The sequence below is a fragment of the Drosophila eugracilis genome, unplaced genomic scaffold (assembly GCF_018153835.1).
Source record: "Drosophila eugracilis isolate 14026-0451.02 unplaced genomic scaffold, ASM1815383v1 contig_90, whole genome shotgun sequence".
NCBI lineage: Eukaryota > Metazoa > Arthropoda > Insecta > Diptera > Drosophilidae > Drosophila > Drosophila eugracilis.
Window position 1 is genome coordinate 7,282,326 of NW_024573812.1, and position 26,917 is coordinate 7,309,242.

Genomic DNA, 26,917 nt, shown 5'->3' on the forward strand with positions numbered 1-26,917 from the left:
TGCGTTAAAAGCGGTGCAGTAAGAAATATTTTGATTTCCAGTATCTGTGTACCATTAAGTTTGGCACCCCAAAGGCCCCACCGATTTCCGTCCATTACGAAAGTTTCTCGCCTACTAAACTCGGCGTAAAAGATAGTTCTTTTATTATCGCGAAGTACGGAAGCTGTGACATACTGTGCACTATACAGTAATACATGTGTGAAGTGCAGATATGAGTGAAATCGCTGTAAGTTAATCCAAGTTTTTAAAAAATTAGAATTTTTCATCTGAGATCTCTTTAGTCATTATGGCTCTCTTTGCAATTTTTGAGTCAGGGGTGTTAAAAATTTTTTATTACGTTTACGTTAACTTTTTTTTTAATAAATCGCTGTAAGATTTAAATTTATTGGGATATATATATTATATATGTACATATCCAACTCTTATATATAGTTTTTTAAAGCTGAACAGTTGTTGTGCAATACAACTTGGTGGGCATATTATTATTGTATATCTTCCTTAAAACTGAAAATTGTGGAAAATCACAGAAAAGTTGTCCTTTTTTTTATATAACAAATAGCTTTTAGGAAGCTAACCTTACTTATTATAATCCGATTATTACTACACCTCTAATGAAAACAACTGATAATAGTTAATCTGTAAAGGTATCAGTAAAAATTCCTTAAGATTGACTAAGTCTTTTTTCTATATCTTACGCATTAGTGAAAAGTTTTTTCTAAGGGTAATTGGTTATTAAAAAATATATGATAAAGTGAATGTTTTTTCCGAATTTTAATACGAATTACTAAAATCTAATTTTTTTCGAATATAACACATAAGCTACGCTAAACGTATTACTAAAATCTAATTTTTCCGCCGAAAGTAGTATTATACAATAATATTACAGATTACGATGGGTACTGATCACCTAATTAGAATTTGTAGAACTTTAATAATATTGAGGTTGTGTATATTCAGTATATAAATATATATTGAATGCGAAATGTTTTATCAAAAGTCGCACACTAAATTATTTCTTTCACCTGCAAAAGCTGCTTAATTAATAACTCATCAATAAATGGTAAAATGATAAACGCTTGACAATCCAATTTGTAGATATTAAATAGTCTTATCGTCAAGTTTAAAATAAATATAACAACCAAAAATACTTTTTTGCTTGTGGTCAGGGAGTAGCTTATTGAAAACGCATTCATGGTCGTAAAAAATACAACCAAAGAACTGTAATGTAAATAGCATGGAAAAACCGGCGTTTGTTTTTTGCCACATATGTATGTATGTAAATCCGTTTATTTGACTAAAAACGTTTCAATCATGTTGGCAGTGCGTTTAAAAATAAAGTGATAAAGTTGGCTGGATGATTTATGTATTTGCCCATCGCTGGGCTTTTGAGATCCGCTTTTTGTGAGAGTCTGTGCGTGCGTGTGTTTGTTGGTCCATGAAATATGGGCGCATTAAATTTTATTATATTGTTTGGCCCATTCTCGGCTTTGGTCCAAAGCACACATACATACTCGCACAGGCACAAACCTAAGGACAGCAAACAAGCGGAAAGTTCAAAGTCAAACAATAACACTTTCCATAAACAAAAAACCCAACTCACATACACGCAAGCACAGCCAATTTGCTTGAAATCAGCGATGGCAACGTTTCAGTTACCGTTACCTGAGCTCCCACCCAACGCCTTTTCCCGTTATTTCCCATATGAAACTTTCAACGAGAAACTTTGACCTGCGAATGGGAGAGAGTAAGGTTTATGCCGGGGATATCCTGAATTTTATATAGATGAAATTCAATTTAAAAACGTTGTATGTGGGATATGGACACACTAAACAGGTTTATACTTGAAATACTGTTGAATAAACAAACTAAACTAGCTTTGAAAAAAAATCGTTAATTTTTAAAAACATACATAAAATCAATTATCGTTTCCAAGATAATAATATATATAAATTATATAAAATATATTTTTTAAATTGTAAATTTAAAAATGCTTGCCTTTAATTTCACAATTAAAAAAAAAATCGAATTCACGCATAAACGCAGTATGTGTGTTTTTTGACTGCGGACAAAAGCAAACAAACAAAAGGGCACTCGCGCCTTGCGTTTAATAAATGTTCCTGTCTGCGTTTTGTTTTAGGGGCAATTCGCCCACATTTCACCTGGCCGGGCTTAGCTTTTTTATTCGTCGTCCTTCGAGTCCTTCGAGTGCGCACTTTATCAAAGCTTAGCACCTGACAATTTGCCGCGCGACATGCGGCCATCTGCCCTCTTTGTCTGGCAAGTTGTAATGAAAAAGGACTTTGTCTCTGCACTGCTTACAATTGTTGTTGCCGCCGGCAATTTCCACTTTCTGCAGCTCGCTGCCTTTGAGCAACTAATTAAATTAAATCCGATTAGTGTGGCGTGGAAAGTGGAAAGTTTTAGAGTCCTTATGGCATTTCTCGCTGCCGTCGGCAACTTGCTGCACTCTCAATATGCCAGACCTTCAAAGTGGGCGAGGCATGGGGCCAACTGGAACCTTGAAATTGTCTACAGATTCTCAACAAAAGAAGCATTATAAAACCAAAATTTTAATTAATAATGCCATCAAGCTTTCAGCTTCACATGCAGTTTTCAGAAAGACAGGAATTTATACCCAAAAGGTATATTGCTCTGGGATTTTGAGAGATTAGGATGATAGAGAAACAAGGTGTTTTATGTTGTGGCTTTGAGAGGAACTCCTCATTTATAACTTTCTATTGGCTTTCCTAAGATTTTGGGATAGTAATCACTTGCTGTTTAATATCTTAGAGAAAAACACATTTCATATAAAAGATAAATATATTTGATTTGCATTAATATCTCTCTTAAAAGACATTTAAATTAAATGAAATTTGTTTATTGCAATTTTATTTAATGACATGTTAGTTTCGGTTAGTTGAGTTCTAGTCAACAGGGGAGTGTTGTATCCACATACAACTGTCTTTAAGGGGTGGGAACTATTAATACAACAAAGTGTGGTTGTTTACATGGGGACCCAAGGCATCTAGTTCCTAAAAATGTGATTAGCCATCTGGGGTTTTCCAAGCGGTCAAACTGTTTGATTAGATTCAACCTTAATGGCCAGCCTGCGATGAAAGCTTTCATTAAACAACAGCATTGGGGCACTCCCGTTTCAAGTGCCACTAGAGGGGATTTTCCGTGGAAAAGGCGCTTATTAACGCCACGCCGAGCTGCCACTCAGGCGGTGGGTGGTGGTAATGGTGGCATTGGTGGCATGCAACAGGCAGCCCTGCCAACGGAGTTTTCCGAGCTCCGCTGTCAGCGCGTCACTCAGTTTTCCCTCGCAGAAATCCCGCTGACTCACAGCTCGCATTTCTGCATAAATTTCCACCGAAAGCGACACTACATTGCGGAATTTCGATTAGCGGCTGCCCTGTGCTGTCGCTTCTGGCCGTGACTTTGAATTGGGCTTAAACCGTCGAGCAGTGCACTACGAGGACCTCGGCGCTCCAGTTGCATCAGATTGGCAAGGATTCCGAGGTAAGTCAGTTGTGACTAGGGCACGAGTTGATAAATTGAACGCCAGTTAGTAGAGGAGAAAGTGCTGGTATAATGATGAAGATTGATCTGCTGCTGGCGGTAATTAGTCTTTTATCTGAAAAAAGTTGGATATCTTTAGTGGCAAAAAATTTTGTTCACTTCTATGAATTTCCGGTGGTTTAATTTATAATTGATTCTCTTACATTTTTAAAACATTTACATAAAATTAACAAGTAAAGAAACTAAGATAATTTAAAAATGTGATTAAATGTTAAAACTTTTTTATATATACTTTGATTAAAGTTCTAACTCTAAGCTCAAATTTGTAGTAAAATAACTAATACAGCAACGAAGTTCGAATTTTGAATACTGAATGACCACTGTACCTTATCGCTCAAAAAGGATGCCCGCACACACATTGGCTCATGCATTTATCTCCTTTTAAGGGCGAACATTTCAATTGCACCTGTTAACCGTTGGCTAAATTTATGACTTCCTCACTTGTTGTTGCCGCGTTGTGCTTTTGTTTTTGCTGGAAAAGGGGTCGATTAGGAGAGAAAGAGAGGGTTAAGCTCTTTAAATTAAATCAACAGAACATACACATTTAAATGCAAACACAAATATACACCACACACAAATGTCAGGAAGCAGCAAGGAATTTTAATTCGCACACAAAGCGCATTATGCAAGCGAAGGGGTACCTTTCCTGAGGCGGGCGGGTTGTACTTCTTACCCCCTAACCTCACTCACCTTGACGATGGGGTGGTGGTTGACATGTCCTGAGGGGAGGTGTGTCAGCCAGCTGTCAGCCGGCAAACGGCTTTCACTTTCCTTCCATTGCCATCAGATGTGTGGTGAGTTTGGTTCCCTTGCTTTCTCTTTGCGTTGGTCTCTCGCTGCCTTAAGAGAGTAACAGGTATTTTAAAAACTTTGTTCATGCTATGACTTTTTAGATAACGCTAAAGTGATCATTAAAAATCTCAGTAATTATATAGCGAAACTTTAACTCGAAATCTAGTGATTGTTTTTTTTTTGATATATTGCTGAATTGCAGTGTTGAACATTTCATTTTAAAATACTTAAACAATTGTTTATAAATAATAAAACGTTCTACGAATTTTACCGATCTGTTACTTAAGTAAGATATACAATAAACAATCAATCACAAGGCACTACATTTTCCAAAATAATTAGGACACAACTTTAAAAAGATTTCAACACTTCCTAGTATTAACTTTGATATTTAATGCACCTTTTAAAAAGTATAAAAGGTAAAAAATCGTTACAAATCGTAAAATAAAATTTGTATCCTTGGAACTTGATAGAAATGATAATAGTTATTAATAATTAAAATAAAGTTAAGAAAATGATTGAAAAATATATGGCAGAGCTTCCTTTGATAGTTAGTTAGCTTTACGTGAAACTTAACCCTTAGGTTGGCAACTTAACATGTTTCAAATGCTAATCTATGCTTCAAAGTATTTAACCAGGAGATAAAGCTTTAACTCTCAACTGTAATTAAAAGCCACAAGCTTTTTGTATAAGCCACTTAACTGTTGTAAAAACTTTGGTTGCCTTGGAAATTAAGCTAAAGGCTCAGCTTGAAAGACTCTCTTTTCGCCGTCGAACTCACCACTTTCAAAGAGAGAAGGTGACCGTTAGTGAAAGAGAGAGAGAGCCTGAATAAGTCTAAGTCTGTGAAAATTGTAATTGAAATTCCAGCGTCGCCGATTCGGCGCCTGCAGTGCGTAGGCGGTTGTCGTTGACTGACGTCGTGGCCAACAGCACGTGCTAACCGAGGTGGCGCGTGCAGCAAAAAACACCAGCAGCAGTACCAGCTGTGGTGGCCAGCAACAACAAAAACAACAACAGAGCAGCCATTGCAAAAACAACACATACAATACACACACACACACAGCTATACTATCGCAACAACAAAGGCTTTGGGCTAGGCAAAGAGAAGAAGGAGGAAAGAAGTGGTGGGGAAGGAGAGTGCGAGGAGTGAATCTAATTTGAGTGAAATTTAAACGAACGGAGAAGAGGAAGCAGCAAAACAATACATCAATGCAGGCTAACTGTTTAAGTGTGTGAAAGAGTGCAAGAGCAAGAAAGGCGGACCCGAGTGATTGAGTGTGAGAATGCGACAATAAATTAGCTGTAATTTGCACCTTGTTATTTGCACCTGAATCGAAAGTGGTTTATACATTGTATATTTTTGTTATAATAATAATAAGAATAATAATAATACCCGAGTGGAGACCAGACCAACCAGCAAGTAATCAAAGTTAATTTACCAACACATGAAAAGTAAACGTAAATTCTATTTACGCAAATAACACTCAACAAGGGGGCAAACAAGAAAAAGAAGAGCAGGCGGATAAGTAGGCAACAGAAGAATTAGAAGAAGCAGCAGCCGCAAAAAGCAGCGCAAACAGGATACTTAAAATATCAAGGCAAATACACACAATCACACACACATACACACACCTATACCCAGAGGAGGTTCATATTTTTGGCCAACAAAGAAGAAAAAACCACCGCACGAAATAAATATAAAATAAACCCAACAACGCTGAGGTGTATGGCCCAAAGGCAAGGCAAACAAACAGGGACGAAAAAAGAAGGAAAAGTGAAACAGAAACAGAAAGATGCCAAAATGCTGGACAGAGATTGATGCTGGCTGCCGACGAACAGCCTCTACAACAACAACAGTAAACAACAACTTCAATACAATAATAAGGCCAAGAAAAGCGACAAACAACAACAACAAAGACAACGACATCAGCAGTGACAACCGCCAAATGTGAACAGACAAGCGACAGCAATTGATATATGTAAGTAACACACATGTCCATATATACAGTCAAGCTCCCTTTATCGTAACAAACTTTCTTCGAGTTACAAATTGCTTTTAAATTCAAACTTTAAAATACCAAAAGTCTTAAAAAAAGTAAGGATAAGCCATTTTACACTTAAATTTGTTGGGCAAAAAGTGCGTGTTTTTCCGTTTTGTTTTTACTGAGAGGAAAAAAATGATTTTCATTTTTTCTATAGCTTACTGTTATTGTTTAGCTACTAATACTGGGTGGTGCGTATTTTCATACATACTAAAGAACATTTTTTTTTTATGTTTAGATAGATTAGATATGGAAAAATTTAACTAAAAGTCATTTGCTATCAGATAATTTGATATCAACATAATTTGTATTAATGCTAGGGACAACACATACAATGTTAATAAGGTTAAGGTGTTCAGAAAACCCAAATTAACGATTTCGACTTGTAGAGTTTGATTTATAGAAGCCCTTCTGTACGCTTACTGGGAATCCAGTTTTGGGCCAAAAGCTTTATGCATATTTTTACAGCATTTAAGTGTGAAATGATGTGTTAGCGCATTATTTGACTTAGGCACGAAAAATGCTAAGCTTCCCAGAAAGAGAAAAGAGAGAGAGAGAGAGAGAGAGCGCGAGGGAGAGGGAGAAACGGAGAGCAAGAGACAGCGGAAGACAAAGAGAAAAAAGGACGAAGAGTGAGATGAGAGAATGAATTTGTTGAACCTTAGGCCCAGGCAGAGTTGAAGTGGAAAACAAACAGGGCAACAAGGCACAAGATACACACACTGGCACACTGGCATACCTATAGGTATATGTATGTATATGTACGCACACACACAGCCTACAAGGAATCACACTTAAATGCCACGTTGTTCGCTACCCAAGTTGTATCAACTTGTGCTATCCCAAGAACCTCGGCCAGTCGCGCAGCATTCGAACTCAATTTGGAAGGACCAAATACCAACACACTCACACACCGCACACAGGACAAAAATCGATGGGGCCAAAAAGAATAACGAAAGGCGGCCAGAAGCAAATACAACAATTTCCCTATTTGGTCCTTGGCTAGTCTTAACACATCAGGTTTTCTTTTATTTGCCACAAATATGAATTTTTCTATACGGCATCTCGATTGGGTGCCCTGAAAACTAGGCAACGCTTTCCGCAGTCCTCGAATCAACAATTCCCCATAAAGTCCGCTTTGCGCTAATGAGAAATCAATTAGCATCGTCTGGACCTCAAACACAAAAAACGAAACGAGCCGAACCCGACCAGACAGTCCATTTTTGGGTTCAGGGAACGCGGCAAATTGCGTTTAAATGAACTAAACGATATTTTCAAATAACAATAAAAAAAGTGGGAATAAGTTGTGTTTTATTTAACTTTAACAACTATATTCAATGTTAACAAAACTTGTCCATTTTCAAGAAAACTTTCAGTAATGCTCAAATACTAAGGAATACTCATACTTTTTATATAAAAGTCATACAATATTTCGATATAATTTATATATGAAACATTCCTTTAATAAATTAAATTGTTCAATTAATGCTCCCTGTAAGTCCTTGAGAATCTTTTGAACAATTTAGACCCCAATCAATATGCAAATATTTAGTCTTCGACCTATGCGAAGGTAAATTACTCAGGAATTTACAAACAAAGACATTATCCTGGCAGCCAGGCTTGCCTTGGACAAAAAGAGCGGACAGAGCTATCTCTTCGATCTAATGGAAAAGATAAATTGCTGGCTTCGACTGCTTTGATATGATTTTAATGAATCGGAATCCGAGGCAACAGTCTGGGCGAATTAAATCTAAAATGGGCGGTGGGCGGCCATATAATTAAATGCCTGTGAACTGCGCATTGTGCTCCAGACAACCGACATCTCTTTATATCAGCTGCAGCAGCTCTATGTCTGTGTGCTATGCCTCGTGTGTGTCCTTGAAAAGTGAACTCAGTCAGCACCCAGCCACCCCCTTTTTAAGGTTTCACTTGAATGTCAACTGATTGCTATTGCAATTGCAAAGGCGATGGCGATGGCGATGCCACGATGCCCAAGCTTTAAGTCACAAAAGCGGTAATGGTGCAAGTTGGTACTTATTACTCTATACTACACTGAATATATGAAGCCTGTTTGCTGGTGAAACGCTCATAAATTACAGCCCACAAGCGGGTGTCGAAGTACGAAAATCAATTTCCGTTGAAACCGTTGACAATGCAGACAGTCGGACAACAAACCGGTTAGCTGGAATCGAAAGGAGGCGGAGGTTCAGGATTGCGAATTGCTTTTCACTGTTTCACTCCACTCTTCGTCCTGTCCGCTAATAACTTTCGACTGCATATGACCGCAGCTGTGCGGCTGCTCCTCTGTACGATTGCTCTGCTGCTCAACTGTCTGCCGTTAACGGTTCGACGCACACGATATACTGGGTTCTACGAAACTGGGTCCGACTCCTACAACCCTCTTCTCCATGCACTGAACCCAAAAACTATATATTCTTGTTTAAAAAATTTATCAAAACATCATAAAAACATTTTAATAATCTTATAAATATTGAAACTTGTTTTCTAATCAACATTATAAAGAATACCGTTCATCATTTGTTAACATCATTTGGCTACAGTCAAAGAGCATAAAATTAATATTAAAGTTGTATAAAATAAAAATAAGCTATCTATGTATTTTTCTGAATGCCTAGAAGCAACCCAAACCTTGGTTTGACTTCCGCTTGCGTGGTTCCATCTATTTGCACACACATTGCCAGAGCCACTGGCTGACAGACAGGCAGCCATCAGTGCTCGGCCAGGCATCATAAGCCGCACCACATCGCATGGTGCCACATCAGCTAGCATCCACCTCCCGCCCAGGCACAAACCATCCAGGACATCGCGGACAGCGCCACGTGCGCCCATTGGGATGTCAGAAACAAAGCGCCAACACTGCCGCATTGACTAATGAAAGTGGGGCTGGCGACCCAGCACCAGACCAGACTTGGGCAAACAGAAACCGTAGACGGGAATGGGGGACCAGCCCATCCTTGATCGGAACGTAAATTGACAAAGAGGACAATGGCGTTGACGATGACAGTAAATCCTGTTCGTACAATGTATCCGTACACAAATACTCGCTCAGTGAATTGAGCGAACGCATCCAGTAAATTGCTCAATGCTCGCCATTGTTATCGCCTGTGGGCCGGTTGTGGCAGTTGCAATCCTGATTGACTGACTAACTGAGTGACACACTAACTGACAATCTAACTGACAGAATGTGTATATACACCGCAAAAAAATATCTCTTCCTCTCTATGAATTTAAACATAAGACGTGCTGCCTTTATATAGCATTGAACATCAAAAAGTTTTCAAAAGCGGGTAACATTTTTAAAGATGTATTACAAATTAGTGAATCACCTTGATTTCAACATAGTTTCCTTGTCTTGTTGACATTTTTGTCGGTGTTCAACATCCAAGCTATGCATTTGTGACTAAACTTTTCCAAACTTTTCCCATCTAGTGCATAATGCTACTAGAAACTTCTTTGATAGTCTAATTTTATGTAACTTTAGCATGAAAAGTAAAAGTAATTCGTAATGGACTTTAATATATGTATGTATATATATATATGAATATTTATAAACTGTCTTAATATTAGCTCCATGTGGAAACTGTAGTTAAATGCTGGCTTACTAGCTACTTGATGGGTTGTTGTGCCTCAAACTTTTGCTAACATTACTATTTAGACTGTGTAAACGTATTTAAATAAGAATAGCTATGGTTTTCAGTCTCTTTCTATTACTCAGTTTTCAAGGAATAATAGCCATTCTGAACCAAGCTGAGTAGTTTATAAATGAAAATTTGAGTTAAGCTATCAATCTAAAGATCAAACTCAGCACTCATTTTCACTAGAAGTACTCTGATTTTATAATGGTGTGTAGACAGCTGGTGTTACTTTTCCAAAGCTTAATCAGGCTGTGAAGTATCTTCCCATGTATTACAATTCTTGGAATTTGCTTGTGTAAGCAAGTCTCTGTCACTTGAATCAGTTAGTTGAGCTTGGCGAGCTTAGAATGAGAGACTAAGCCTGAAGAGCACTATCCAAACAGGGAAGCTGAGTGGCAGGCAAACAATAGTTTACCAGTGCCCGGTTTCACAGATAAAATTATAAGGAGGTTTTGCTTCCCTATTACCGATTTACTAGAATGTTCGTATCATAAGTCATCTTTCTCTGGAATATCACGTTACATTTTATCTCACTGAGAAGCAAAAAGGAATGTTTTAGCTTGTCAGTTTTTTTTAGGATTTTAGTTCGAATTTATCTGAGAACTGGCACTCTAGTGATTTATCTTAGATAGAACTTCAATTCATAGCAGTTTGATCTAAAGACTAGAGCACATAAGAACCTTAAACTAACATTGTGAAATTAACCATTTAATAGTTTAGTGTTTGTAAATTATAAAGGGAAAACTGTTTTTTTTAACAAAAAGTTATTATCTAGTTAAGATATAAATTTGGAATATTTTTTACAAAATGGCAAAGTCAAGGTTACTCAAGATTTGTTTTCTGTGTTGGATGCATCTCATGTGGCCGATCGACTGGCGGCGGAAATGAGACGCAATGAAATGGATGCCAAGAGATTGGACTGTGGTTCCTTGCTGGCAGTGCCGATAAGGCGGTAATAGTAAACAGACACCCATCGACGATGATTGTCAGTAAACTCAACGGAACGCCCTTTGAATGTGAGATGGAAATGGAAATCGAATCGGGCGTGGAGCGGAAGTTGGCAACATTGGAGCCCCTCCTTCAGTTTAAACTTTTGAAGCTGTGTGGGGCTTCTCCAGCTCCGCCTTTCCTTCCCTCCTCAGCCTTTCAGCCATTCCATTTCTTTAAAGCCATTCGCAGCACGCGCTGGCTAACACACACGCACTCACGGCACACAATCGCATTATGGCGCACACCATCGCATTGCTGATTGCACAATTACCAACAATGGCACTCTTGTTCTCCGTGTTTGTATGTGCTATATGTGTGTGTGTGTATGTATGGGTCTCTAATATTTTGTTTGTTAATTGTATGGGCGTGCCTGATGCCACGCCCACCTCCCTAGTGCCTTGCCTCTTTTTTGTTGCCGTCTGAGGAGCAACAATTCTGCACCCAACTCCCATAAATGTGTTACATAAGCCCAGTGGAAAATTCCGAGAAGGTCGGGTCTACATGCAGGGAAGTTAACGCATGTCAGGTCGACAGATAATCCTTTCTAATCTCATTTAACCAATAAGTTGCAGTTCCGTTGAACAGGTGTTACTCAGGGGTATACGTAATATAATTGGTCCTAGTTTTGGGTTCCGTCCATACGTGTTTTTTAATATTTGTCAGAAATTTATTTATATCCTGAATACTTGGCATCTCTAACTGGTAAAGACTCCCCCCACGCTTTCACTTTAGCATGCGGCAACACTTTGATTTCCAGTAAGCTGCTTGATGTTAAATGCTCATGCGTATACTTAATATTTCTGTTTGGTGGGGGACGCATAAAAGTATGCTATACAAGTTGAAAATTGATCTATTTTCCAGCCTCCACGAGGATGTCATATTGCCGCGAAGCAAGCACCACAAAAGCTACACCTGCCAGCTAGGCTGGTGCACAAAACTAATTAAATGCTCAGCCGTAATTTATGTGTGCCCCAGACAAATGAGGACGTAACCAGTGAGGGGCCATAAATTTAAATTATGCCCGGCTTAAAGTGAATACGTAATAAATAAGGAGAAGTGCGTGCAAAAATTGTTGCCAACAAAAATTCAACGAATAGCTCGAGGGGCTCACACGTTCCTTTTTTTTGCCTTTTTCGCCTGACCAGGATGTCCCTGTAATGAAATTCCCAAGACTCCGTCTCGGAATTTACCATATATATACTATATATATACCTAATCTGTCGTACCCAGATCATGTGGCTGATTGGCCGACTGGAATGAGTGAGAGATGTCCGCCAGACATCCAGTAATTGGCTCAAGCATTATATAACTGGGGACTCATGTGGTGTCGTTTTAATGATTTCCTTTCAATTCGGGATGTGTTTCGGACTTATGCAAGATTGATTATGTGTAACCCTGTACTCTGGATATTTATGGGTTTTCCAAAACGGTTGCTGTTGTTTAACTGAATTCATTGCGTAATGCCAGAAATTCAAGGGTAAGCTACTTCAATGGAATGCCAGCCACAAGTCCAGGAATCCGAAAGCCTTTCATTGACTGCCCAACTCAAATTGACTCTGCTAATCTTCTGGGAAAACTTCTAAGAATGACTGCGAAATTTCGCAAGTCTTGCAGGCCCGCATTTAACTGTGTGCTGATTAACTCCGAATGCCGTTGCCGTTGCCATTGCCATTGCCATTTCCATACACACAATGTAATTTCGTGCGCCAACTTTGAGCAAATATTTTCGATGGGACCACCAGGCGTATACTTAATAATGTTTACCAAAGCAATCAGGAGGCGCACACGGGATGGAACACGGGAACAAGTGCTGGGTCTGGACGGGATTGGAATTTCAACCTTTTTTTTTTCTGTGACAGGGCCGAGATTTGTGATTTCTGATTTGTGATTGGAATTTGAGCGGCTGACACTTGGCAAATGCGCCAACAATTTGGGTAATAACCTTAAATTCAAATGCTGTTACCCGGACTACTCGTCGCTGGCCTTCTTCGGCTTAATACAATTTAAAAGCCCCGTAGACCCGCCTTCGATTTTCCCATACCCATTCCATTTTTCCGGCTCTGTTGGTTCTGCTTTTGCGTTGTGAGTTTTCGTTGGCAATGCCAAGATGGGGATCGGGTCGACACAAAGGCAAACAATTTATGGTTCATATGAGTTTGGAATTGGTGTTCAGCATACAAATGCCGAGCAAATAGAATTTGTGTGTTTATCCTGTCCTTGCCACTCCTCCGAATCTGGTGGCCCCTAATATGAGTCCTCTATGCATGCCCATGTGCTGCTGCATATTTGCCCGGTTAAAGTGGTGGAAGGTCAAATATTTGATTGCCATCACGGCCGTGTATAAGTATAATTGCCATAAACGTTTATTATCATCGAAACAGTTTCGAAACAAGTTAGAGCTATCGTTAATTAACTTTTAAGCGTGATTTTCATTAGAATGAACTGAGTGTTGTTAACCCTCGAAAACAATACTTACTTATTTACATATACAAATAATAAACCTTAGGTTAGTTATGTAAAATTTACTTAAATATTTATATTTGTTACTAATTTCCAAGATAAATATGATTAGGACTGTGGGCTTAATAACTCTTGTCTGAGTAAAGGGGAAAAAATAATAATCAAAATGCAGATGATTAAAGTAATTAAGATTATTAAACTTTATAAAAGGATGTAAATTAAATTTCAATTCCCCAGTATAACTCAGACAAGGCTGACGCTGACTTTACATAGGTTTAATTTAGTTAGCAAATGATTAAAGCTTTAGTCTTATAATAAGACAGCTTAAAAGACTACACATTCTACACATTTTAAAAACAAAATAGTTGGTACTTATATAGCCCTAAGGCTCGCTTAAACCGTGCCCTTCTTGAAGTAACGAACTATATTTAGAGTAAGCAATTAATGTTGATAATCAAATTACTTAACATAGAGAGTTTGAGAACGGAAACATAATAGGAAAATATTTTTTAGCCCAACTTGCTACATGAAAAATTCATATTCAGAATGCATTAAATCACTTCCTCCAAATTAAATGCCACTTAGGCAGTGCTCTGACCAACTTGACAGGTGTCTCCGCTGGTAAACTGCAAACTGCGGTGATTGAACTTAATTGAGTTCGTAATTGGAACTCCCCTTTGGCCAACACATATGGACACACCTGCACTTACGCTGGCGAACCTCACTTGTCCGGGTTGATTGGCTGGGACTAGTGTCAATACTCGTCCTTGACACATTGCGAACTCTCATGCCTGAACTCTGCCCTGCCACCGCCCACGTAAGGCTGGTCAGCGGGCATGGCATGTGGGTGGGCATCTGGTGTGCGTTTTGTTATTGCTCAGGGACTCAACGCTGCGTTAATTCACCTGTTGACCGCCGTCTCGCTCTCCCGAAACCTGATGCTCGTTCGCATCCATGCAACCGATTTAAGTAGGTCATAGTTGCACATTGTCGAATTTGGCCCCATCTGTTCAGGAGACACATTACCTGTAGGTCCTGGCTCATATTGACGGCCATTAGTCGTTCGGAAGTCGTGGCAGGCACATCGCTCTAAATAAATGTTGTGTTTAAGTTGTAATTAAAAAATTATAACTAAAAGCATATTAGATCCACTCTATTATTAAATTATTATTAACAAAACTCAACGCAGTTAGTTGATTCTAAGTTGCAGTTAGCTAAAAGCGCGGTAAAAGTGAAATGACAATACAGGCAGTGTGAACTACATGATATATCCATTAACTGAGATGGTGATGCTCATGTGATTGAATACCCCTAACTAAGGAATAAAATTCGAAATTCACCTCCTAAAAATATTACTTTTTTATTAACTGTTTGTTGCTCTTCCCATCTCTTTAAAAATTTATAGCATTTAAAACTGTGCTTTTAGTAAAGTTTCCGATAGGGTTTATTAATATTGATAGAAAACATTAACAGAAAGAAATGGGCCTTAAAATGGGTTTACAATATATTAGTTTGTATATTAAAGAAAAAGAAAAAACAAATCAAACTTACAATAATCTTCCAAGATTCCTTTGAATTGAGAAATTATTAAAATAAATGTTTAATAGTGAATACCTTGCCCCCTTTGGACATTATCCAGCCCTGTACATCATTTTAACCCCACATTTTTGGAATAAAAGTTTTTTTTATATAAAATATCTAAGTAGCTTAAAAGTATATCTGCAGACAAATATGCCTAAATCATTGGCAGATGAGTCTTAAAAGCAGTTAACACACTTTTCACTTTACTCTAATATTTGTCTGTTAACTAGAGAGTACCCATGCTGAATTCAAATAAATAATCACTAAAGAATGAGAGCACTCACAAGTTTCACTCTTAATATTCTGATTAACCAAGTTAATTAACCCGTGCTAGATGAACTCCAAAGCTAACTCGCTACCAATTGTGCCATCTCTGTTGCTGAATGGCTAAATTCGCTTCGAATCGGCTTTTGGCCACACAATATGAACATCGGAGTTGGGAGAGGGGATTGTGGGGTCTTTTGTGATGCGAGCCGACTAATGGCATCCATTAGACACAAAAGGCCAAATTGCTTGGCCCGATTCCGATGGCATCAATACCAAACACACACACACACACACATACATTTAACCAAACACACAGACACAGACTGCATTTATTTGGACTTTTTGTGCGATCTATTGTCACGTGTTCGCCTCTGAGCGTGTGTGAGTGCGGGCCATTGTGTAATTGATTTCGATTCCTGTGGCCAAAAGGCCCCGCAGCTATTTGCATGACCGGTATTACTTTGGCCTGTGTATTCCGTATTCCGTATTCCGTATTCCCATATACCGTATACAGTAGTATCCCGTATAGAGCAGTCCTCTTTTGATATGCACGGCATGTACAACGCCGGCGTAAAACAAAAAGGCAGCGCCATTCGCATGCGGATCACATATGGCCAACTTGACCTGAGAAATCCAATCCGATTTCCCTTTGCAGATTGAATTCGCCATATCGCATCGATTAAGTCATGAACGCACTCGATATGAATAAACAATTTCTGAGCGTCTCCCAGGACCATCAGCATCAGACCTCGGTGGCAGACCAGCGGAGTCGCTCAAGGTGAGCTCAGATCCGTATTTAAATACCAGATGTTAATAGCTATTAACCATTTCAGATCGGAGCGTGCCTCTAGCCTGGCCCTGCCCCTTAACTCCCTGCTGGACTTCTACGACAAGCAGCAGGAGCAGTGCAAGTCGGTCACCCTGCTGCCCTTGCCCAGCAACAGCAGCAACATCAGTGACAGCAGCAACACATCCAGCAGCAACAGCATCGTGCGGCGACACTCCTCCCACTACTATCCCATGCTCGAGGACAAGCAGAAGCCGTCGCAGCTGCCACAAGCAGCCACCGAAATGCTTGTAAGTATATGGGACTGAGATACGTATTAAAACAGTCTACGATAGATTGGCATATTCCCTAAATTCATAGGCCCAGTTTTTAATGCTAAAGAAGTACTAGACCTATAATCATAAACTAAATCAAATGTGTTGATTGATAGTGATTAATAGTGATAAATAGGTAACTTCAAATATTATTTAAAGCCACTCAAAGTAAACATTTTTTTAAGTCTTGCAATTAATTGCCTTTCGCTATTTTATATTTAGTTTTTGTCTATTTTGTGGCCTTAATGGCAACGTAATATATAGAGATACGAAATGACATTTTTGTAGTCGCTGGGATTAACAAGAATATGCAAATATTTAAAGATTATTATTAAAAACATAAATTTAACCATTACTGGTAGAGTTGGCCAAAAGATTTTTAAGAAATGCACACAGCAAAGATGTTACAAAGAAGTAAAAATGTTAAGCATTTTCAAACGAATAGAACTTCTTAAGGAATCAGCTTAAGTTCTTCCTCTTAGTTAATTAACTGCACACTGCAGTTTAGATGAAAAGCTGTTTTATTTCAGAAGCCTTTTCATAGAGGAACAATAGGTTTATTCGGTAATTTGAGTTGGCTACAAGGTTAATTAGTGGCAAGGGTAGTTGCTCCCTCATCAGCTTTCTCCTATTGCAATACCAGAGAATTGCAGCTTATAACAATTTAATAGGTGAAACGTCAAAAGTTTAATGAATTTTCCTGGAAATTTTTGATTTCTGAACTTATAATTCACTCATTTTTAAAAGCTTTCACCTATTATACGAAAGAAATGCATTCCATGTAAAATGATATGGCAAGCCAAAGAGATTTAAAGAAAAATGGATTACTGATGTCAACTTAGTTTAGTTTCCAGCTAAAATATTTAGTTGGAATTTTTTCTACAGCCACCACGAAGGGAACTAAACATAAAAAAACTTTTATAAAGTTTAAAAAGTTCAACCGCCAACGTAATAATAAATATTATTAGCTGACGGTGCAGAGAGTGGAGTTTCCAGTGAAGAGCAGTGAAAAGATTAGCATCCTGGGGATTTCCGTAAAGTTTGGCTGGCTTTGCATACCTCAAAAGATCGATGCAGACAGATGCCAAAACCATTCCTCGCGTTCCGGATTCATTTTAAAGCAGGGCCTGGCCCCCAAATCCTTACCGAGTTATTTTTCCGGGGCCGCGTCAGGATTTCTGCACTCGGCTTAGCGAGGGCTTAGTCCCTGCCCCCCCGCCATCCTCTGCACCTGGCAAGGGGCTTAAATTGCAGAATATTGCTACTGGGTATTATTTCCACAGTGGAAGATTGAATGAGAAAACATGATATTAGTAAATAGACTTTTTATGGGTATATATCATTGAAAAAAGAAAATGGTTTACCTTTAAATATCTGATAACCCTTTTTTCAAAAGTCTTCATTTACAAAGAACTGTGTGAACAATAAGTTTTTTAAATAAATAAATTGATATTAAATGTTCGATTTAATTATGCAAAAGTTCTGGGAAAATGAGTCACTTTCCATGTTTGCTCTTATGCAATTTCCTCGCACAATTTTCCACTGTATTTGCCCAGCCATATCTCTGAGTCCTTTTACCTCGAATTTTCTCATTTTTCCGTTGGCAGGTAAACATGACGGAGCAGAAATATGGCCAGTCAGCGCATCAGGGGGCCGTCTCGGGAGGCAGGCAGTTCCACCAGCAGCAGCAGCAGCACTTGGTGCGGGTGGATACCCCGGTGACGCCACCGCCTCCCATTCCACGACGCCTCCTGCGTGGAAAGTCCGCCTGGCAGGCGTCGAGTCCCAACCCACTTCCACTTTCGGCTGGCGGACAGGAAGGCGCCCACGGCACGGGCACGGTGTTTGTTTATCCGCAGCCAACAAACGTGACCGCAGAGGCAGTGGCTCGGGGATCAGGCGATGGGCAGGGCGGAGGAGGTGGTCTGCAATCAGCGCTGCTTGTTGACATAGCCACACGTCCGGCGTCCGGATATGCGGATGCCGATGGGATTTCCGATGACGACCGCATGAGTCTGGAGAACTCCGTGTTCGACGAGTCGCTAACCTCCACGCCCGTCAAGGTCGCCGGCTATCTGGCCGGACGCTACTCCGGCTTGAGCCACATGGCGAAGCGGGCCCAACGCTCCTCCAGCAGCACCGTGGACTCCGCCTACGGCTCATCGCTGGGCGGGCACAGTGAACGTTTTGCCAGCAGTTCGACTAGCGTGGACTTTCGCAGTCGCTTCTCCTCGGTGGACACCCAGTCCTCCCTCGATGAGAAACCGCTTTCCAGCTCGATTGACTCACCTTTGGCCAGGGACACCAGGGATGCGTACAGGGAGCGTACCATGCTCAACGATGCCATGCACAAGTTGAACAACAATAACACCAGCCTGGGCTTGGCCCTCTACCCGGCCAGTAATAACAACAACAGCAGTATCAGCAGCAGCGGAGGAGCTGATGGCACTAAGTTACCAGTGGTTCCTGCTCGCAAGCAGCCCCCACCTCCGAAGGGGAGTGGCAACAGCAAAGACTCAATCAGCGACACCCAGTCACAGAGCTCCAAGGAACCCAGCAGCGTCTCGGCCTCGGCCTCCACTTCGTCCGCCGCGTCTGCAGGATCTAGCACGATCTCCAGCGGCACCATGTCATCCATGTCTGGGCCAAGCTTAGCCGTTGCCCCGGTTACTGACTCTAATAACAAACGTCCAGGGCCTCCAGAGCCACCTATACGACAGGCTAATGTCTTTGATCAGATGGAGTCAGGTTCACGGGGTCATCCGCCGCCACCATTGACTGTGAGAAATAAGTTGGCTCGCAATAAGCCTCCACCAATCACATATCCTCGGATGCAGCAACGTCAGGATTCCACTCTGTCCAGCGATAGCTACTCAATTAGCTCTAGTCCGGGCTACAACTCTAAGCTGATGGAAGCCCCATTGCTGGGATCTCAGCAGGTGGGCCGCAAAACTAATGCTCCTGGCTCAGCCCAGCGACAGACTCCTCTCATGGATTTGGCCCCAACACGCTTTTTGAGCGGCGGCGGAGGAAGTGGAAGTGGCAAGCAGCCGCCAGCAGTGCCACCGCCCAGGGGGAAAATCAACTTCCGTCAGGACTCTACCATCTCCAGCGACAGTTTCAGTCAGACGTCCAGCCCAGGCTACAATCCCAAGCTCATGGAAGCGCCGCTGCTACCTTCATTGTCCGCCAAGCGACTCTGCAGTGGTAAGTTGAAATCCATCCATACTGCGCAGTGTCACTGGATTACATTGCCCTTTCAGCACCAGCTCCGATTGTATGCCGGCAGGGAGTGCAGCACGAGCCCATCGAGGAGTTGGAACCACCACAGACGATATCGCCGCTCCATAAGACAGCTGGTCCGCCGAGCAGCCTGCAGACCATCGTGCGCTTCCAGAATGGAGCTCCGCACACCATGTCCTTGCAGCATCAGGTAAAATCCAAGTCCAGTTTAAAGCATAAGTTCCGTTGCTCATATCTTGTCCACTTTTTTAGATTATCAACCGGCGCAAGAGCTCCAATCCGTACATCACCAACGGCCGCTTGAAGTTCCGTCTGTTCCAGATCCTAATCAACGCCTTTGCCCTGCTGGCCATCGCCGGGGGTCTGGCTGCCTACTTTAATGCCTATCCCACTATTAAGTTCGTGAACAAGACCATCATCAACACGATCCATGTGGAGGACACCACAAGTTTCGGCAAGAATCCAGCCCCGGGCACTTGCCTGCCCATCATTGTGCGCTTTTGCCAGGGTCCCCAGATCCCCTACAACTACACCGTGTTCCCCAACTATATCGGTCACTTTGGACAGCTGGAGACGCAGACGGTTATTATTGGACTATATCTTGTCGAAATTCCATTAACTTAAATCCATTGCAGGACTTGGACTCCTATGAGGCTCTCGTGGATGTCAGATGTTACGAGCTGGTGTCCCTCTTTCTCTGCACTCTTTTTGTGCCCAAGTGCGGGCAAAGTGGGTAAGTTATCTTGTCGTCGTGTTCGTAGTAATATATATTTTACATTCTAATCTTATTAAATAAACTTAATATCTGTTTAAAGCGCCACTGTGCCTCCTTGTAAGACCCTTTGCACGGAGACTATGCGCCGTTGTGGCTTCTTTTTCGACGTGTTTGGACTGAGTCTGCCCGAGTACCTGAACTGCAAGCTCTTCAAGGACTTTCCAAGTTCCGAGGACTGCGTGGGAGTGGATGAGGTCCGTGAGGTTATGAAAGCCGCCACGCATCCCAAGTGCGATGGTTTCCAGTGCGATCAGAATCGTTGTCTGCCGCAGGAGTACGTGTGCGATGGACATCTGGACTGCATGGATCAAGCGGACGAGGCCAGGTGCGAAAGATGTGGTCCGGACGAGATCTACTGCGGCGACAGCCAGTGCATCGGTACCAAGCACATATGCGATGGGATCATTGACTGTCCTTACGGCCAGGATGAGCGAAATTGCTGTGAGTTCAGAGTTCTTAATCCCTAATATGACCTAACTATCTGGAAATCACCACCAGTGAGGCTGAGTGAGCGGAATGGCGATGTGGGCACTGGTGTTCTTGAGGTCTATCGCATAGGTCAGAGGCAGTGGATGCCCGCTTGTGTAAAGAACTGGGATCGGGCAGTCTCACCCAGTGCCGTGTGCTCCATTCTGGGCTACTCGGCCGTGAATGCTACCAGTGTCCTGACCCAACGGACTCATCGCCCGCTGCTAGCCTCAGTGAATGTGTCCACCGACATATGGAAGATGTACGCGAAGAGAAAGTCCACCTTGATGCAAGAGTTTGCGAACTGCAAGAAGTCGGAGGATTATCCAATGGCAGAACTTACATGCTCCAATTATGGTGAAGAGGAGTCCTTTTTAAGGATCCGTTATGGAGAACTCATTAACTTATTATTTCAGAGTGCGGACGAGTTAAGCGGGGCAGGCATAAACCGTCGAGGCGCATCATAGGAGGAACCCAAGCTAGTCCCGGCAACTGGCCATTCCTGGCTGCCATTTTGGGTGGGCCAGAGAAGATCTTCTATTGCGCTGGAGTCCTGATATCTGATCAATGGGTGCTCACAGCCTCTCACTGCGTTGGAAAGTAAGTTGAGACTTGGAAATGATAATAGTTTAGATACTAATACTCCTGCTTCCCTGATAGCTATAGCGTGATAGACATGGAGGACTGGACTATTCAGCTGGGAGTGACGCGTCGCAACTCCTTCACCTACTCGGGTCAAAAGGTTAAAGTTAAGGCTGTCATTCCACATCCGCAGTACAACATGGCTATTGCCCACGACAATGACATAGCCCTCTTTCAGGTGAGGTTATCATATAAAATTATTCTATTGTAGATTCTAATACCGTTGGATTCACTTGCAGCTGGCCACGCGCGTTGCCTTCCATGAGCACCTGTTACCTGTATGCTTGCCGCCACCGAGTGTGAGAAATCTACATCCTGGCACCCTGTGCACCGTCATCGGCTGGGGCAAGCGGGAGGACAAGGATCGTGAGCATACTTATTGTGATTCTTGGTTAACAATAAAAATATTAATATAATATTGCCTGACCCACAGCCAAGTCCACGTACGAGTTTATAGTAAACGAAGTCCAGGTGCCCATCATCACGCGTAACCAATGCGACGAGTGGCTGGACAACTTGACAGTGTCAGAGGGAATGGTCTGTGCCGGATTCGATGACGGAGGCAAGGATGCCTGTCAGGTGAATACAATTAACCCTTACCTTGACCAGATCAATATATAATTACATGCAAACCAATTCTTAGGGCGACTCGGGTGGTCCACTGCTGTGTCCGTACCCGGGGGAAAAAGATCGCTGGTTTGTTGGCGGCATCGTGTCCTGGGGCATTATGTGTGCGCATCCCCGGCTGCCGGGTGTCTATGCAAACGTGGTGCAGTATGTACCCTGGATACAAGAGCAGATCGCGAAACACTCCCGTCCCATCAACGAGGATCGGGTTAACAAGTACGACCTGCATCCAGGTGGACCCGATATCTTGTCCAAAATAGCCACAGACCCGATGCGTGAGGGTAAGCCCCACCATTATACACACTCCAGGTCGTCGTCCAAAAACTAATTCTGAGAATTCTCGATGAGAGCCAGAGTCAAGTTACACTGGAACAGAGCATATCCATATCCACGAAACGATTGCACAAAGTACTCAAAAACAAACAGAACCGATGGATCCTGTAGGATGCATACATATATTTTGCTACTAAACTTAGGGTATTAGCCAGCCGGCTAAAACCGAATTGGGCAACATAATCATGTGTCAATTTGCCGAATTTATTTGTCAATTTTTTTACCAAGAGATTTTTATGAACCTAAAACCCAAGGAAATTAATAACCCAGACAAGCGGAAAAATTACCCCGAAAATGGGTGCAACTATATGTCAATACATATTGCAAACGCGATTTATATATTTACACTTAAAAAGAAAGTAACCGTCATTGTACCCGATATCTAACCAATTGATAATTGTGTCTAAATACCCCGAAACCCGGACAATAATTCAATTTTGTAGCTGAATTTTGTGTTGAAAGGTTCCGGCTAGGACTAAACCTATATTATACTAAGTATTACTCCGCAGGAAAAACCTATGATTAATGAAAATGAATTCAGAAAAATATTGTGAAGTATAAATAGTAGAATCACAGCTATTGAGTGTTGACAATTAAAACAGGAAATAAGCGAATCAAATGTAGAAAATGTGTAACTATAACTAAACCAAAGAAAACAAGGAAAAATTGCTGATCTTGGGCATTTGAAGGACGTAGCAGTAAGCTCTTCTCCAAACATGCTGTCTTACAACAGAGAATCTATCGAACAATAAGAAAGTGCAGTTGACAATAATGAGAAATGCACAATAAGCAACAAATACAAATAAATGCATCTAGCTATAAGTCATGAAAATAATATGTAACTACAATGCGTGGGTTTCAGCTTTAAAGAACACTAAATGGAGGGTATAAGGAATAATGACAGATGTCAGACAGGATTAGATGGAATATACTTATACACATAGCATACTGTTTATGCGGTAAACTACAGAAGGTATACACGCTTCGGTAGTGGATATGTCAATGTAACTTAATATTTAGAACTATTTACACGCCAACGCAACTCGTTTGTCACGTCCCGCTCCCTATTCCCTGAACCCACTTAGACTGGCTGCTTTAGTAGAAGCTCAAGATAACGCCCTGATTTCTATCCCCATTTCCCCCATTTATCTATAACCCGGGTGTGCCATTCAGACTTTGTAGGCGCAACTACTTTGCAGAGGAATCGCACGAATATAAATGTATAATACGCGTAACTAAAGACTCAAAATTGGTTGTTTCAACACACAAAATACACAGACACACACTTGAGCTTCGCGACGTGTACAGCTTTGATATTGTTTTCGGGTCGAAACGGAACCGGAAGCGGAAGCGGAAGCTAAAGATAGACCGGTATTGTCTGGACCTCGATGTTTTTTACTTATCGTTTCTAGCTAAAAACCTGTTGAAATGCTTTAGACAAGAGATTGCAAATTGTATAACCGATCACTAGATACTAGATCTAGTTGGACATATTATGCCTACCTATATATATATGCATGTTTTGTACAATCAGTTTACAAGTGGAAAGTATTATTAGTCTTAACGGGGGGTTAAATGAAGCGCATATTACACAAGGCACACGATGTTTTAAGAGGAACATTAACACGAAAACCAATATGTAACTGAAATATATACAAGAAATATACATATAACGGATACATATATTCTATATATATATTGTAGTGGTAGCTATTAAGCAGATGTGATGGTGTCTAAATTTATACATGCATATTATCAAGCAAAAAGTGGATGACGGAAAGCTTAGATTATACTCGAGACAAATCCGTGGGCTGTTGTAGATCGAGCATACTAACTATAATGACACACTACAGCGGACAGATCCTGGACAATACATACTTATAAAGACATACCCATATCATAGAAATTATGCTTACTTTGATATTGTGCACTGCATGAACATAGATATATCGGGTGTGTTTCTGAAATAAAATAGGTGTCTAAAATCAGGAAATAAAAGATTCTAAGCATCAGAAGCATCAAATCACTTGATAGTTCAGGAACACCTCGGTTAGATAAGGTTTGTGTTTGAACTCAGGCGAGACTCCTTAGCTGTTGCCTTGGACAGTAAGCCACTCTTTCACCCTTTCAGTTTTCTGGGGTTCACTCTCCTTGTGCATTTACGATCAGACGGATCATGGCGAGCTATTTTTATACACCCCATGCTCCAGGCTACTATCAAAACGCTTAGCTTTATGTACATTTAGTCTAAATCGAACACAACCCATATATTATACATATTGTAGATGTAAAAATGCTTAGCATTGGCGAGTGGAGTGAGTGAAATAATTTACATGTGGCATGTTTTGCAGAATAGATAATTACTAAGTATAATATGCATACAATCAACTCGCAAACTAAAAATCGCACAAGACCCATATCCTAGTTGAATTTCTGCGCTTAATGTGGGGACTGCCCCGAAAAAAGGATTCGATTCAGTTCCGCATGCTCCATGTGCTTGAGAGGACACCACATAAACACAAGCCCCTAAAAATGAAACCAAAGAAACCAACAAATTGTAGCGAAACGTTATGTGTAAAATGTAGCAAAATCCAAAAACCAGAAGCTGATTAACAAACTAGTTGAATTTACATGTGTCGCGAAAATAATGAAGCATAGTCTATATGTACTCACGTATCAGAATATTATATGTAAATGTTTAAAGATGATCATTTGATGAGAAGCACTTGTTATTTATGCACAGACGGAACTTTGTGAAGAATTTACAAGAACAAACTTGACAATAAAAGACAAAACTGAATTTTTTCCTGTGAGCTAGACAAGCGCATCGGAGGCATTGAGAATTTATGAAAAGTTTTACATTCAGATTTTGAAGTTTTGACGCGAATCAGAGAATATTGTTGAACATTTATTTTGAAAAACAAACAATGAAAGAATAACCACGACAATAAGGCAGACATTTGGCCAATGTCCGACAATAACTGGGAAAGTGCAGTATCCCAAATGTAACTACATAAACTACACGCAGACACGTATAACCAACTAAATGCTAAAAGCAACATGTCATACAATACATGATATATACTTACACACATATATTATATAAATGTTGGAAAATAAATGTATAAAACCATATTCGATTGTAAATTTCTTTTAATTTCTTTTAATAGTTGATTTCCCCAGGAACTTTACTTGGCTTTTTAAATTTTGTCAACACTTTGCGCCTAACTAATAAATTCTGCCTATTGCTATAGATTTTAACATTGGTAAATGCATATTCACTTGAGGTAGCTCTTAACCACTTCGCGCATGTCCTTGATGACCTGCCTCTGATCGGACGCTCCCACTACGGCCGTTCCAGAGACGATCATGTTTGCTCCGGCCTTGGCGCAGCACGCGATGGTCTTCGGTCCTACTCCTCCGTCCACCTCAATGTCCAGGTTAGGGTAGTTCTCTCGCAGCCACTCCACCTTCGGCATCATATCAGCCATGAACGATTGTCCACCGAAACCGGGCTCCACGGTCATTACCAGCACAACGTCGGCAATGCTCACGTACTTCTCCAGATCTTTTACCTTTAAAGCAAAAGCAACAAGTGGATATTTTCTTTGAGTTTTTAACAAAATTATCATGAACATATTTTTTAACGAAATATAAGAGAACCTCAGGTACAAATATATTACAAAGCTTTGATTCCAAAGTCATAGAAAAAATTATAAACTGATTCTAGACTTCTGCACGCCTTTCCTAACTATCCTTTATACATTAAATAAGGATTACCTCAACATAACCTCGACTCACCTCAGTTCCCGGCTTGATGGCCAGGCCGACCTTCATTCCGGCTTCTTGAATAAGTCGGCTGACTTTGCTAATATCCTCCGGCTTCACCGGCTCGATGTGGAACGTATAGAGATTAACACCCGCATCGGCCATGGGCTCTATCCACTGCTCCGGATTCTGAACCATCATGTGGGTCTCGAAAAATGCCGTCTAATTGGAATTATGGAGTACGTTATTGGATATTTGGATCTCGGGACCGCAATCTCACCTTGATCTTGTTGCGCAAGCTCTTGACCATGGGATGACCGAAGGTGAGATTGGGCACGAAGGTGCCGTCCATCACGTCCAGGTGCAGGTAGTCGGCTCCATTGTCCAAAAGCTTTTGGGACTCCTGAGCTAGGTTGGACAAATCTGCATTGAGAATGCTGGGACCGATCTTGGCTTGAACGGACATCTTGGTGGAACAGCTACTGAGCAGGCGGAGCACGGCGCGTTTTGCGGACGCCGTCTTGCTGACTTAAGGTCACACAGAGGGGAGCTGGAGCTCGGAACATTTGAAAAGCGACACGATAACT

General features: G+C 41.0%; 2 protein-coding genes across 3 annotated transcripts; one reads left to right on the top strand and one right to left on the bottom strand.

Moving 5' to 3' along the window:
• Positions 1 to 25,697, top strand: LOC108112590. 2 transcript variants are annotated; one of them, XM_017222636.1, is made up of 14 exons: positions 1 to 226; positions 16,029 to 16,151; positions 16,207 to 16,450; positions 18,082 to 19,681; positions 19,738 to 19,907; positions 19,970 to 20,299; positions 20,353 to 20,450; positions 20,533 to 20,933; positions 20,991 to 21,317; positions 21,377 to 21,560; positions 21,621 to 21,780; positions 21,842 to 21,968; positions 22,036 to 22,181; positions 22,246 to 25,697. In XM_017222636.1, exons 2-14 carry the CDS (start codon positions 16,060 to 16,062, stop codon positions 22,555 to 22,557), a joined length of 4,191 nt encoding a protein of 1,396 aa, XP_017078125.1. In that variant the 5' UTR covers positions 1 to 226; positions 16,029 to 16,059; the 3' UTR covers positions 22,558 to 25,697. The 2 variants fall into 2 exon arrangements, with proteins under 2 accessions (XP_017078125.1, XP_017078124.1); XM_017222635.1 differs by lacking the exon at positions 1 to 226 and adding an exon at positions 5,284 to 6,356.
• Positions 25,698 to 26,900, bottom strand: LOC108112592 (ribulose-phosphate 3-epimerase). The gene is made up of 3 exons (XM_017222640.1): positions 26,611 to 26,900; positions 26,364 to 26,552; positions 25,698 to 26,137 (listed from the first exon to the last, which is right to left on the bottom strand). Exons 1-3 carry the CDS (start codon positions 26,794 to 26,796, stop codon positions 25,841 to 25,843), a joined length of 672 nt encoding a protein of 223 aa, XP_017078129.1. The 5' UTR covers positions 26,797 to 26,900; the 3' UTR covers positions 25,698 to 25,840.
• Between the last annotated feature and the right edge of the window lie 17 nt (positions 26,901 to 26,917).